This window comes from Protopterus annectens, chromosome 8.part0, assembly GCF_019279795.1.
Source record: "Protopterus annectens isolate FY-2018-M chromosome 8.part0, PAN1.0, whole genome shotgun sequence".
NCBI lineage: Eukaryota > Metazoa > Chordata > Ceratodontiformes > Protopteridae > Protopterus > Protopterus annectens.
In genome coordinates, this window is record NC_056741.1 from 1,639,544,733 (window position 1) to 1,639,559,871 (window position 15,139).

Sequence of the window (15,139 nt, forward strand, 5' to 3'; positions counted from 1 at the left end):
ATTTAACTTTGTCGATATGTCATGCAGGCAGAGACAAATTCATCTGCAAAGTAAGTGAGAAGCTGAGCTTAAAAAAAAAAGTAAGCAGGCCTTCTCTTCCTTTGACTCCACTGCAAAGAAATAAAAGTTTTAAAAAGTACACAAAGGTTTCTGGTACCTACACAATGTTGGACCTAAAGGTTGAGTTAAACTGTAGGACAGGATGGAGTTTTCCTTTAAAGGTCTGCATCCAAAATCCCAGTCTCTCTCTGTTTCTTGAGCTTCCTTCTGTTTCATCATCCCTTTCCACTTTGAATTATAGGTTTCTGCTTGTGCTATGTATAGGAGGCCTTAACTGTGTAGCTCTGAAACACCCCATTCAAATTGGGTAATCCCAATCTGCCTTGTTCGATTGGAAGAATCATTTTATACCATTTGTTGACCCTGCTGTCTTCCCCTCCCAGATAAATTCTTTCAGCTCTTTATTAATTGCTGTCTACAACTCCTCCTCTGGTTGATAAAAACATGCCTGACCTGCATATAAGACCAAAGGGACTAAAAACATTTTAACTGCTTTTATCTTATTACTCATATCGGTATAACAGAGCTTCCAATTTCTCAGTTTTTGTATAATCTTTTTTAGTCTGTTCCCATATATCCTTAGCTGCAACACCAGAATGATTTTTAATCCATAATCCTAAATACTTCATTTCATCATGTCCCTATAAGTATGGACAGTATCCTGAGAAGATTTGAAAAGGTCTCAAAATGTTCCACAACACTGCAATATCATTTCTGCTTATATCAGGTATAAAATAATATCATCTGCACATACAGCCAGCTTCAGCTTCTCTTGGCTACCATACCATTTATATCTTTCAATTTCTGAGTCCATTATTTTCTTTGCCAGAGAGGAACCCACCCACTTGAATTTTCACTGTAGATCCCTCATATATCTTCCTAACCAGCCTTATCATTTTATCAGAGAATGCAAATGCTTCCAATGTCTTTCTCATAAAATTTGGACGGCGCAGTGGTGCAGCAGTAGCATTGTCGCATCACAACAAGAGGTTCTCCAGTTCAATTCTTGGCTGGGGTGTCTTCTGTGTGGACACTGCATGTCCTTCCTGAGTTTGTGTGGGTTTCCTCTGGGTGCTCCGGTTTCCTCCCACATTAAGACATGTGTCTGTCTGGAGCGTTTCTCCCCGGGCCTCTGCTGAAAATTGGCTTTGTACCAAGTCAGACTTTCCCGGATAACAAATGCTTAATAAATAAATAAAATGAAGTCCCAGCTTATTCTGTCAAATGCTCTCTCTGCATCAATACCCAACAACAGTGGTATTTTCTTACATTATGCTTGCCTCTGGATCATCAATGTTCTGTCAATGTTGTCAATTTGCCTCCCCTCCACAAAACAACATTGATTCATATGCATCAATTTTGGTATCACTTTTGCCATTTTTTTAGCCATTATAGACAAAGAATTTATAATCGTTGTTTAGTACTGAAATGGCCCTGTGCAAAGCTGTATCTGATGGATCTTTACCCTCTTTAGGTATTACAGCTACCACTGCTTTCTACCAGGATGTTGGTATTTCTACTCCTCTTAAAATGCTGTTAAAACCTTCCAGACCTTTATCAACTTTTTTCACTCCTAGCTTCCAAACGTCCACAACAATACCATCTATTCCTGGGGACTTTCTTGTAGATTGGTTATACATCACCATTTTTATCGCATCTCCTATCCGGTTAGCAATTGAGCCTAATCTACCTCTAACCCATGGCACATTTAATTCTTCCATAAACATTCCTATTTGTACCTCTTCATGATTTCCATATTTCTCTACTTTGTACAGACCTCCATAGAATTTCCAAAATATTTCTAATACTTTTATAGGATCTCTTATCTTCCCTGTTATGGGCTTCTTAAGCTTGGCTGCAGCCTTTTTTACTTTCTTACATGAGTCATTGTGCTAAAACATTTTTGTCCTCTAAAGGTATTATCAAAAAAGTTGCCTAACAGCAATCTTTATAAACTAATGCATGTTTATCAATGTAATCCCTTATTTTCTGTTTAGCATTCTGCAGTTTCTCTTCTTATTGAGAGATTCTCCTTAATTTGCAATACTTTAACAGTTGTCAGTCCTTCAAATTCTTGCTAGTTGTTAAGCGCATCTCCCTTTGCTTCCACCCTTTTTTAAAACTCCACTTTAATTTTATCCCACCCCCTAGCTATATTTTCAGAAGAAATGTCTGTTATATTTTCAGAAGAAATGTCTAATAAGCTCCTTTAAAATTTCCACTACCCATTCCTTAAATTCCCCTCTCTTCAACACATAGGTGGGAAAGGGCCAGTGTCTCATTTTTATTTCATTACTCTGTGTTTTTACTTTAGTTATTATTGGTGCAAAATCTGAAATAGTTATTGGGTGCAGATCAAGCCCTTCAATTAAATGCACACGTTCCTGTGAAATGTACATTCTGTCTAGCCTATTCCAGTTTTTGGATCTTGGGGAATATGTAAAGTCACTCTGAACTCTTAGTACTGAATTCACATCTTCCATGCAAAATATGGTCATAAATTTCTTCAAAAAATCTACCCTCTTTGTTATATTTTCTCTTTTGGGTCCCCCAGACACATCTTCATGGTTGCAAATCAAATTCCAGTCCCCACCTATAACTACTGCTCCTTGCTGAAAACTGATTATTTCTCCCAAAAATTTCTTAGGCTCCATTATAGCAGTTTTAGGAGGAATTTAAATACATGCCAATGTAATCCTCCTCCTCCCTTGCTAGTAGCCCCTCAGTACTACACATCTACCATTATCATCTGCTTTTAATATTGGAAGTTCTCTTGCAAATAATACAAGTGCTTTTCTTTTCCTTTGTCCCAGGTATTTGACAAACCATCCCGAAAACCTTTCTGTATCAAATTCACACATTCAGTTCTTTTCCAGAGCGTCTCCTGTAGCACAGCTATTTGCACTCAACATTTTTAATATAGTTGATTACTCTTTTTTTTGTTTTTATCTGAGACCATTGACATTACAGAAAGCATTACTGTATTAAAAAGTTATTACTCCCACCTTTACGTACAACTGTTTTTTTTGGCTAATCATCTAGTTCCAGCTTTCTTTCTGCATGCATACATGGTTTGGCAGGTTGAACTTTTATACAGTTGTTTCTTGTCATATCCATTTAAGCCTATGTCACCATCTTACAAAACTTTTTATTTTATTGAAAGCCCTCAAAAAAACACCTCTAATAACCCCTAAACCGTATTAAGTTAATAAAAACACACAAAACTATGTATATACTCAAATATTGAAGTTTTACCCGCCTAATGTTTCAAACTGACAGCTACACTCAGACTTGAATTAACCCAAAATAAAGGTTATCCACGTTAAGACACATGGTGCAACATGTGCTTCTACTAAGTGCTGTCTGGTTTTGTCTTATCTTTATAGCTCTCCCAGCTAGGCAAACACTTGAATGCTTTTAGAGAATATTATCTTCTAGCCATTCCTCTTTATCAGATCGTCTCCTGGAGATACGAGGACCAGATACAAAATTGCTACTAAGCATACATTTCTTTGCTAGAAAAAAGTGTTATAATGTTCAATATTCCTTTTTCATTTACTTGCTTTCTTTTAAAACGTATTATTAAATCAACCTAACGGCCTCAATCCAGTCATTCCCCTATGCAAGAATAAGAAAGATCACTCTAATTTTCCTTTTGTCATGCTCTCTTGACCAGACTTTTTTCATTGCAATGCCTACATTTATTAAAACTGAACAGGGAGAATGACAGAAGGGAGAAAAAAATGAGCACCTGTTTACATTAGTATCCCAGTTACACTTAAAAACAACCAAGAAAACTTTACAGCATGCAAAAAAAAAAATCATGCACTATAAAAAATAGTATCATTAACAATATATATATATATATATATATATATATATATATATATATATATATATATATATATATAGTTAAATTTCTCCCTCCTCTTCCCCTCTCATGTATTTGAATACATATGAATATTAATGACATGGAGTATGGCATACGCTTTAGAGTCCCCTACAAGTTTAACAAAGTCCAAAAAGTTCAACATTTCCAGATTTTCTTGTTCTGTTATGCTTCATAAATTATTGTTTTGTAATCCCACATTTGTCAATTTTCAAGTTACTGGTTTTATTCTTGTTAATCTCTCTCTCCTAAATTCTGTCTCTACTTCATTTCCAATGTACTATCAATTTGTCTAGTTGACTCGTGCTTTTATCCCTTCTCTCAAGCATTTTCTGTTGAAACATTGGAAAAGGCAGAACAAGAAGCATGCTCTCCTTTTGTTTCACAGCTCACTTTTTGCTGTTGGACAAACTTGTGTGTTCCTGCTTTAGCACGTACTTCATCAAAAATGATTTTGCCCCTCAAGGTAAGAATATTTTGAAGATAGCTAGGTAAAGCAGTATGAATATCATGCCTACTTCTCGACATTCCCTGAATAGTAGTATACATTTGTTCTTCTTCTGCCTGGTGTACAATGAGCAATCATTCTCCACAAAGTTTCCCAATTTTAGTACTTTGTCCTTCTGCCACAGTTTTGTGAGCATCAGCTCCTTCTGCTGGTAATATTACATCTTTACTATTAAAGGTCTAGGTTGCTTTCTCATACTCAGGTTTGAAGGACATACATGATGTATCCTTTAAATTAACAACTCCTGTTGTGGAATGCCAGTCCAGTTGCTTATTTGTACTTTCATAAAATTAATCTAGTCTGTTCCTTCCAGCTTCTCTGGTAAAGCAAAAAATCTCAGGTTTTCCCTATATGTTCTGTTCTCTAATTCTATTATTTTTTGAAACATCTCTTCTTGTACAGTCTCATATACACCCAGCTTTTTCTTCATTTCACCATCTGATTTTTGCAGTTTTATCACCTCATTCGAATATTTGTTTAAAGCTTCTTCCATTTTTTCCAGCCTTTTGTTTTTTGAGTTGATACTCCATCAGTGTTTTGTTTATTTTAATCAGGTCTGTGCGCAGTTTCTTATATATTCCTCTAGGTTACTGGAAGTCATGTCTGGAGCTTGCACTACTTTTTGCTGAACAGCTGCAGTACTTTTCCCAGTCAGTGTTTTTTTCTTACCTTTTGAAGCAGATTTCCCTTCAGGTCCACTGTATTTATTTTTTTCTGGCATTCAGGCAGTGCACTTATTAGCCAGTTACTGAGATTTACCCAGAAGTATAAATTTACTCTCTTTCTCTGCTAAGTTTCTGTTTTCACAATGGGAAAGCTAGAATTAAGCTGTTACTCAATGTGCAGCCCTCTTGGAAGTCCAAGAAAGAGGGAGAGTTTGATCTGAATTTATCAACCAGTTGCTTCACTAGCTATATCTTCAGCATACGTTTAGGTAACATTTTTCAGAATCAATTCAGGGCACTGATACTTTGTGCTTCTGATATTATGAACTTAACTAAAAAGACCTTGAAATTGTATGGCTGGAGTTGCTGTTTTAGCCTCAGATTTGGCTTCAGCAGATTTTATGAAGCATTTGAGTTGTTTATTTCAATGACGAAGGCTCTGTTATTCTGAGAAATTAATCTTCTTACTTGTAATCAAAATACTCTCTCCTTTTATTATAAAGCTTGTTGATATTATGTTTCTACCACAGGGGTTTGCCCTGCACTTGTTTTTACAGGGTACAGCTGAATCTGTGTAGCTATTTATGTGTTGGCACAGTACGGCAGTGTATGTTTCCGTGTATTCACAGGAGTTAATTGGGTTTGGTGAGGATTTGAAGTTTACTAATGCATCACTTAAGAGAAGGTAGTTTGTCTTAAAGAAATTTGCAAAGGTATATTGGGTGGAAGGGGTCTCTGGTTTCAGTTTTATTTTTGAAGAAAACTGCTTTATGGTCAGACCTAACAAGTGGAAAAGATGTGCAAGGGATACTTCAATATGCCCCCATATTAGTAAGGACCAAATCCAAGAAGTGCCCCCCCCCCTGGTGGGAACTGTTCCAGGATATTTGTATTAACAAACTCCATAAGTCACTGAGCTTGTGCATCAGTAGTAATATAGGTTTCCCAGTTTACAGTTAGATATTTTAGATCACATAGGAAAATGTGCTGGATTTAATACTGGGCAATTACAGTTCCTATAGATAGATGGTGTGACTTTCTTAGGTGATAGATGCAGTTCTATAGTTAATATATAAAATGGGACATTTCTGATGGTTATAACGACATGAAGATCTAGTGCATCATTCTGCTTTATTGGCCTTGATGCAAGTCTTCTGGACACCACCTCCCACATGAGAAGTAGTTATTTTAAACGTGTGGAAGGCATTATAGCTCTGCACAGCCAGAGTGCTCTCCACTGTTTAAAATCGTGCCTCAGTCATTACAAAGAAGTCTACATTCTCCAGGCTAAGAAAGGCTTGTAGGGAATAGAGTTTTTTGTTATGTCTCCTAGCACTGATTAGTTATACCTTCAGAATTTTCTTTGCTCACTCCATTATGTTAATCAGGTTGGCAGTGCCTAAAAAATGTCACTGTTGGGGTGGAGAATGTCTTTGCTACCCTATGGCTTATCTTGCACGTTTATCAAAATTCACACCTCTGTCATATAGACCTCTGCCTTTCTTCCCTACTTCATTTGAAACAGTTTTGAAAGGGATTTTACATATAGATCCACCGAGCAGGCAGGTGGCTCCTTGCAGGAATCTTAATTTTGAACTGAAAAAAACATGCACTCTTACTCATGGGGCTGTTGTGAATTTCTTAATTTGAAAAACAGCATAATCCACTGCTCTGTCTTCTAAAAGAAGAGTAACTGAGTTACAAGCTATTATGGTGGGACATCCCTACCTCATTTTCAGGACAGGGTAACCTTGAGAACAAATCCTTCCTTTATGCCTAACGTTACATTGAGCCAGACAAGTTATCCCCATTTTCTTTCCAGAAGCTAAAAATAAGGAAGAAAGAATTTTACATACTCTGGAAGTCCACAGACAACTCAGACACTATACTGACAGGGTAAAAACCTTCAGGACTTCCGATCAACTTTTTATTTCTATGCAGGTAAGAAAAAGAGACCATCTACCAAAACAGACAATTTCTAAATTGTCTCATTGCATGGCCTTTTGTTATTCTCCCCATAAAGAAACACTTCCAGGAAAAGTCAGGGGACACTCTACCATGGCTCTGGCTACTTCTGTAGCTTTTGGGAAAGGTGCGGACTCAGAAATATACTAGAGGCAGCAACTTGCTCATCTAAACACACCTTAACAAAGGCCCATAAACCTGATTCTCTCTCTAGGTCCAGAACAGACTTTGCTAGGACTGTTTTCCAGGAGCTCCAGGACTCTGATCTTTCTTTCTTCCTCCTCCCTTTCTTTCTATAACCTGGTACTCATTCACCACATATTAGACTACTGCAACAGTAATCTGATGATGAACATAGTAGAGCTGTGTACGAAAACTTACCATAATAGATGTTCAACTCAATCACTATTGCAGTAGACACATCCTGTCTTCAGTGCCCTCTTTTTTTGCTGTTTTTACCACAAAGTGTAGGATATTTGGTATTACTGTTCGTATCTGGTAGAGCTCTACTCTCTCTCTCTCTCTTTCTCTTCAGGCAAGAAAGCTCTGAAGTTTTGGCATTCTAATGCGTTGGAACCTGGCTAGATGGCTGTTCGAATCCCTGGCAAGAAACACCCCATACAGCTTAGCCACTGAAACGGTCATCTTTTTAACCAGCTACTGTTATTAAGTATGGTTACACAACTGTACTTCACATTCTTTACCAACACAGGGCCACACATATATTTGGGTATCTATGCTTTAAAAATCGATCCCATGACTTGATGCAGCTTTGAAAGCTCCCCAACCTGAAAAATTATTTTATGTGGCTTCAATAATAATGATTTAATTTGGATCAGGAATAATTTTTAAGAAGCCTAGACTAAAATCAGTGACTCCTTTTTAGGTGGCTTGATGAGAGTTTGCATCCAAGAAGTGGGAACCTTCAAAAGGTGTCACTACCTCTTCAATGGATATTGAGAAAGATTTACATATCTTCCGTTCCATTTTCAGTTTATTTACACATGCATGTACTTTAGTAAGGTGTGTTGTCTAGTTCTTAAAAATTCAGTCTCCACCTGAGTCACTTGGCAAAGACAACAATTACATTGGGAAAGCACCATATTGGATATACATCATATCAAACATTAGAAATGCAAGATAAACAAGGAAAGCAAGTAAACTTAAGTATAATACAGAAATAGAGAGCTAAAAGACAATATATGTATAGAATATAAGCACAAAGTAAAGTAGATATACAAACAGCAGAATACAAAGAAAAATCACAATAACTGAAGACTACCAACATAATGTCATTTCTACAATGTACACTATAAAGAAAATGTTTAATATAAACTTGAACCTATAAATAACCCTAACCATTATCTCTAAAACAGATATACATATGTTCTTAAGGTTTTCTTTCAGGTTTCTCCTTGAATAGTGAAAGTGTTCTCTAATAACAATGGCAGTGGCCAGTTTATAGTAAGATTTCTCACAAACAGAGAAACAAAAGGGAGGTCTGATCAGTTTGATGGCCTCTATTTCTGGAATATGAGGAATAATGTACTTTCAGTTATATTTGCAAGGAGTAGATAAAAAGCTATCTTTAAGTAGCTTAAATGTGAATGTATTTAGTAAGAAGCTTTCATAGGCAGGAAATAGCCAGCCACTTTGCTTTTTGAACAGCATTACTGTCATATAATTCAAATGAACCAGACCACCTTTCTCTGTGTCATTTTAGATAAATTTTAATGCTTATTAAAGCAGTGAACATTAAATAATGCTCACAGAATGTGTGCTATTGATTTTGGTCCGAATGAAAACAGACAATGAATATGGGAACCTTTAGGAATTGTCTGCCATAACTATACTTCATTTACTCGTGTGTGTGTGTGTGGGGGGGGGGGGGGGGCATTACTCTCCTGGTTAAATGTGAAAAAGGGCCTAATAATGAAGATGCTGTAAGCAACACAATGAAAGAAGAAACAGTAGCAGCACTGATGAAGGCCTAATGACTGGAAAATGTACTCAAGAATATAGAAATTGTCAATAAATGAGTGTTCACGTGTTAGGGTTAGAGTAGAGTCTAGCTTAGGGGATAGTTAGCTGTGCAAATGTGTGGTTCTCTATGTTTACTGTCTCCCTGAGAGACAGAAAGCAGACACAAAGTTTTTTCAGAAGGAAAGCTGCAGGGTTGGGTGACAGGGACAAGGTTAGGGTTAGTACATGAGTAAGGATGGGCAAGTGGGGCCAGGCTAACACTACAGCAGACAACTGTTTGCCATGGAAGTTGTGACAGAAACACAATAAAATGAGGTAGCCACTTGAAGACTGTTTGCTTTCAGATGGGTAAACCTTTCTGGTTGTGTGCAAAAGTCACAAAGAGCTGGTAAATCCTTCTGTAATCCTTTGCCCTGTCCAGGCAGTACCTCAGTTGCTTGTGCACAGCATCTAAGTAATTGGAAGACCCCTTCCTCACTGTTTTATGGTCTTGGAAAGAACAGAAGGATGGCCTTATTTAGACCAACTTCTGTTACTGGTTTTAGTATTAGAGGGATATGTGTATAATGTAACCCTGTCAGAATGGAAGGCTAAAAAGGGCTCTTTGCAAACAAGGGCCTGTAAAAAAAAGACAGAACTTAAAACACCTTTATTAAAATATCACTTAAGACATAGGTTATAGGTGCACAAAGGTTAATAGAAAAAAACAAACAAACAATTCTCTACTGACACACATTATATGTTTTCTTTCATTATGACAATCGTCTTTCAATCCAACATTACATCAATCACTCAGTTCCTGCCTTTCCTTAAAACTCACTCCATCTCCTGAACATTATGCATGTACTGTTTCTACAAGTTCTATTTATTTTTGTGTAATTTGCTTCTTCCCTTTTCTAAAGATCCCTCTTCCAGATCTTTTATATCTCTTTTACAATACTCAATACAGTTTGTTTAGACTTTGATTTCACTTTTCTAGTAACTGCTTTTTAGGTAGCCAACAGAATTAAACTTAATAAGGCCTTGCTATGTCTAGGCAACTCAGATCCTGTGTTCCAAATCAAAAGAATAATTTCCTTAATTACAGCCATTTGCTCCACCAATATTTCTGATAGAGTACTCTGAAGGGATTTTTTTTAAATCTGGCAAATCAATACACTCCCAAAAAATATGTTCCCAGCCACTTGTTTCTTCCCCATCACACCTCTGATATTTCCAATCTACTTGGAAAAAAAAACTTCTTTGAAGTCTGCTTGAGATATAGAAATACCTATGCAAACATTTCTCACCCTACTATGCCATACCTCCAGCTCCTGAGCTGTAAAGTGAGCCATCTGAAGGAAAGTCAGGGCTTTAGTACTTCTCAATGCAGACTGAGCTTGTAGGCAGTGACTTCTGTATCACAGGAGTTGGCATTATAAATGAATATCTTGAAGATAAAAGGCACTTTAACAATCCCACAGGCAAATGGAAAAAAATGTTAGAAAATGCCTATAAGATTAAAAAAAAACTGCTAACAACACCTCATACCAATTCTTAAGAGTAAAAAGTAGGGGTGGGGTAGGATGGGGTTGGGGGTGTGTACTGATCCAAAGACTGCTTAAGTTTGCATAAAGTGGAATCTGATGAAATAAGGTGGCAGTAACTGCCCATGTGGTATGAATGACAAGCGAAACTTTCACTATGGAGAATGATGCGTCTTGTTGTCCCCCGGTAATGAAATTTTACATAGAGTACTACATACTTTGGACACAGTAACACTTGTACTTACTGTCAGGAGTACTAATTGCTCTTCCACCTCCTGTATCTGTTCTGTCGGATGACTGACCTTGGGTACTTTGGAACGAAACTGCAAAATACAGTAAAAGAAATCAATGGACTAGATTAGGTTGACACATTTTTATACAACCATGTGTCCACAACATATAAGTAAATATCCATTTAGCTTTTCTGTACTCCAAATAACCAGCTGAACAAACAGCAGCTCATTCCCTTTCTGTCCCAATAAATGCAACAAACAAACACAAATAAATAAAAGTTGTCAATAAGAACAGGATAAGCAGACATTCAAATGCAAGTGGCTTTATCATGAAAAGAAAATATGAAAATACATCTAAAGATGCACTGCATAACTTCCAGGTGACAATGTCTGCTAAAATCTATAAATTGCAGCATGTAGCAAAATATGATTCACATGGATTAAAATATTACATTGTGAATTGCTTTATGTATAAAGTTCACAGTGTTACATAACAAGAAGTTATGTACTCACCATAACATTCGATGTATGTAGTCCATCTCGCCTCACATTCTTAACCGTGGGTTCGGAGCCTAACCTCTGCTCCGACTCAGCCATACTCTAGCTCGAAGTCTTCAATTGGCTCGTGGCTAAGAGGTATTCCATGCTGCACCGTGCCTATCCACAGATCTTGTTTGCTGCGAGCTCACACACACACACACACACAAACACGCTGAGAGGAAGAACCAACTCAACACATCAAGGAGGAGTGCTGAAAACAGAGACTCTACCTCTAGGTCCTCCAGGAGGGAGTAGGTGGGTGGGTTAGTAAGAATGTGAGGTGAGATGGACTGCATACATCGAACGTTATGGTGAGTACATAACTTCTTTATGTTATGTAGTCCAATCTCGCCTACGTTCTTACCTGTGGGACAACGTCCCTAGAACCTAGACTTGGGCGGCTCACTGGAAAATACTCCTGAGCACTGTGGAACCAAATGAGGATCTGCCCCTTGATATCAGATCCAATTTGTAGTGACTAATGAAGGTGTGAGGAGATGCCCAAGTAGCTGCAGCACAAATATCATCCATAGACATCCTAGCCTGAAAAGCAGTAGAAGTAGACACCGAACGTGTACAATGAGCCTTTACTTTAAAGGGTAATTCCTTGCCATTTGAAGTATAGATGAAGGAAATGCAACTAGAAATCCATCTGGACAGAGTTACTTAGAAACTGAAGTCCCGAGTCTATTGTCTGAAAAAGAGACAAAGAGTTGATCAAATTTCCTAATATCTTTTGTTCTATGTAAATAGAAATGCAATTGTCTGTGGACATCTAGCTGATGAAACTTAAATTCTGCCTTGTTAGAAAATTCAGGGAAAAACACAGGCAACTTGATGGACTGGTTGAGGTTGACCACCGAAGCAACCTTAGGCATAAAGGAAGGATTAGGTCTTAGTGAAACCCTATCCTTGTGAAATACCAAGTAAGGGGGCCGAACCGATAAAGCTTGGAGTTCAGAGACCCGCCTAGCCGAAGTGATGGCTATCAAAGAGAGAGCCTTCCAAGACAAAAAATTAATGTCACAGGTTGCCGCGGGCTCAAAAGGACGCGAGGTAAGCCACTGTAACACAAAATTAAGGTCCCATGGCATTACAGTATCAAAGATTGGAGGTCGAAGTAGCATAGTCCCTTTCAGAAAAGCCCTACAAAGTCTGTGCGTCATTAGATTTGGTTCATTAGCAAAATGAAAAGTAGAAATGGCTGCCAAATGCACTTTGATAGTTGCCGCAGCTGATCCCTGGCTAAACAGTTGAAAAAGAAACTCTAAAACTGATGAGATGGGAGCTGTATAGGAATCAATCTGCCTTTCATGAGCCCAAATAGAGAATCCCTTCCACTTACTGGAATAAATCTTCCTAGTAGAAGGCTCGTGGGAGGAAGATAGAATATGAACCACCTCCGGTGAAAAATCATGAAGCCTGACTAGGGATGGAACTGGAGCAGCCATGCTGTCAACCTGAGGGCTTGAATGGAGGGGTGGAACTGCCCTGACATATGAGTCAAAGACCTGGCTCTGGGTCCAGAATCCACAGATCGTTCATTAGACAAGGGTGAAGAAAAGGTAACCAGATCTGATGAGGCCAGTGTGGTGCAATCAGTATCATTTTGCTTCCCAAGGACTGCTTTCTGAATAACCTTCATTATCAGGGGAATTGGAGGGAAGGCATAGAGAAGGCCGGAGGGCCAATCGTGAACTAGAGCGTCCCTGGGTGCCTCCCCCTTCGGGGGAATAAGGGTGAAGTAGCTGCTGCATTTGGCATTGAGGGGGCTGGCAAATAGATCGCAGCAAGGCTGACCCCATCTGCGGAAAATCCGTTCTGCCACTTGTTCGCTCAGGGACCAGTCGTAAGGCATCAGAATAGCTCTGCTTAGCCTGTCGGCAATCACGTTGGACTTCGCCGGTATGTGCGTTGCCACTAGAAAACGCCGGGAAGATACTGCCCACTGCCACACTCGAAGTGCCTATCTGCAAAGGGGATACGACCTGGTTCCTCCCTGTTTCTTCAGATACCAGACCACTGACATGTTGTCTGAGTGTATTGCAATTGTCCCATGAGGAAGAAAGCTTTGAAGTGATTGCAACGTTAATAGCACCGCTCTCATCTCTAAGACATTGATATGCAAATGGATCTCGTGTTCCTGCCATGTGCCTTGGACTGTCCTGCCGAGATAATGCCCCCCCCACCAATCTGGGAGGCATCCATGGTCACAGTGGCAATCGGAGAAGAAAGAACGAAAGGCATACCCACGTTGAGGTTGCTGGTCTGAAGCCACCAGCGCAAATCCTGCTTGCACCTGTCTGTTATTACAATAAGACGGGAGAGCGGGAGATGCTGAAGAGACCATTGGGCAAAAAGTAGCCACTGAAGAAGCCTCATATGTAGTCTTGCAAGAGGAACTAGCATAATCGTGGCAGCCATGGTCCCTAAGAACTTGAGGACCACTTTTGCCTTGACCTTCTTCAGTGGTAGTAAAGCATAGACCTGCTGCTGTAAAACCTGAATTCACTCTTCTGGCAGGAAAACCCTCATGAGCACCGTGTCTAATTTGGCAACGATAAAGGCAACACGCTGCGATGGCAACAATGCAGACTTTTCCCAATTCAAGGTAATTCCCAGACTTTGGCACAGTGCAATAGTGGCGTCCCTGGTCTGTAGCAGTAGACGCCTGGTGGTGGCAGACAGGAGCCAGTCATCCAGGTATGGAAACACTTGGAGTCCTTGATGTCTCAAGTGAGCCGTTACCACTGCCATGCATTTGGTGAACACCCTGAGGGTTGTGGTGAGACCAAAAGGCAGGCGCGAAACTGAAAATGACTGGCTCCCAGCCAGAAGTGTAGGTGACTTCTGGATGCCCTGTCCATTTTTATATGGTAGTAAGCATCCTTGAGGTCGATGGAGCACATCCACACATCATTCCCTAATAACGAGAGAATTGACTGTAACGTGACCATGCGGAACTTGGACTTCTCTACATGAAGGTTCAAACGGCTGAGATCCAAAATGGGTCTCAGGTCCCCTGTTCTTTTCAGCACCAAAAAGAATCTGGATAAGTCCCTAATCCTACTTGGTCTGAGGGGACGGGCTGGATGGCTCCTTTTAACAGCAACTTTTGAACTTCTAATGTTGCGGAATCCCTTTGACTGGGTGGAACATCTGGGATTCTTTTGTTTGGAGGGGGATATGAAAGAAGGGGAATATGATAACCTCTGGAGATTATCTCTAATACCCACTCATCTTGGGTGATGTCTCACCAGGCTTCTGGGTATAGAGAAATGCGACCCCCAACTGGCTCCAGAGACGCACAGTCGGGCCTCCTCTCAGAAGCGCTGGTAGGGAGAACCACGAAAGGAATCACGGGCCTCCTCTGCCTCTAGGGCGGCATCTACCTGAATTTCCATCCCCTCCTCTGCCTCTGGAGGGAGAATCACTATGTGCATAGTACAAAAACCTCTGCGATTTTCTGAACCACATTTTCCCACCTTTCTGGCCCTTGGGATAAGGTCTAGAAGGCATGGAAAAACGGACTTCCACGGCAGACATTCTTTATCAGGGGGAGCGGACAAAAACTTGTTGGGTCTCCTAGGGACCGGTTCCACAGTGTCTGGAGTTTCCCACACCTTTTGACAAACTAGGTCCAGGAGCTCGTCAAACGGGGGAGGAAACCCAAGAGGCAGAGGGAACACCGACTCCTCCTCAGAAGGGGCTTTAGATGGCCATTCTCCTCTCTGTCTCAGTATTTCCAAGATATCTGAAAAAGAGATATC

The 15,139-nt window shown here is 39.5% G+C and overlaps 1 protein-coding gene across 1 annotated transcript in view; it reads right to left on the reverse strand.

The window, feature by feature from the left end:
- The window catches only part of NCAPD3 (non-SMC condensin II complex subunit D3), a gene marked incomplete in the record, with an annotated part of 2,635,837 nt that overhangs the window by 84,406 nt on the left and 2,536,292 nt on the right, over nt 1–15,139 (reverse strand). The window contains 1 exon segment of the mRNA XM_044081165.1: nt 10,842–10,919. Within this exon segment, the coding sequence (XP_043937100.1) occupies nt 10,842–10,919 (78 nt within the window).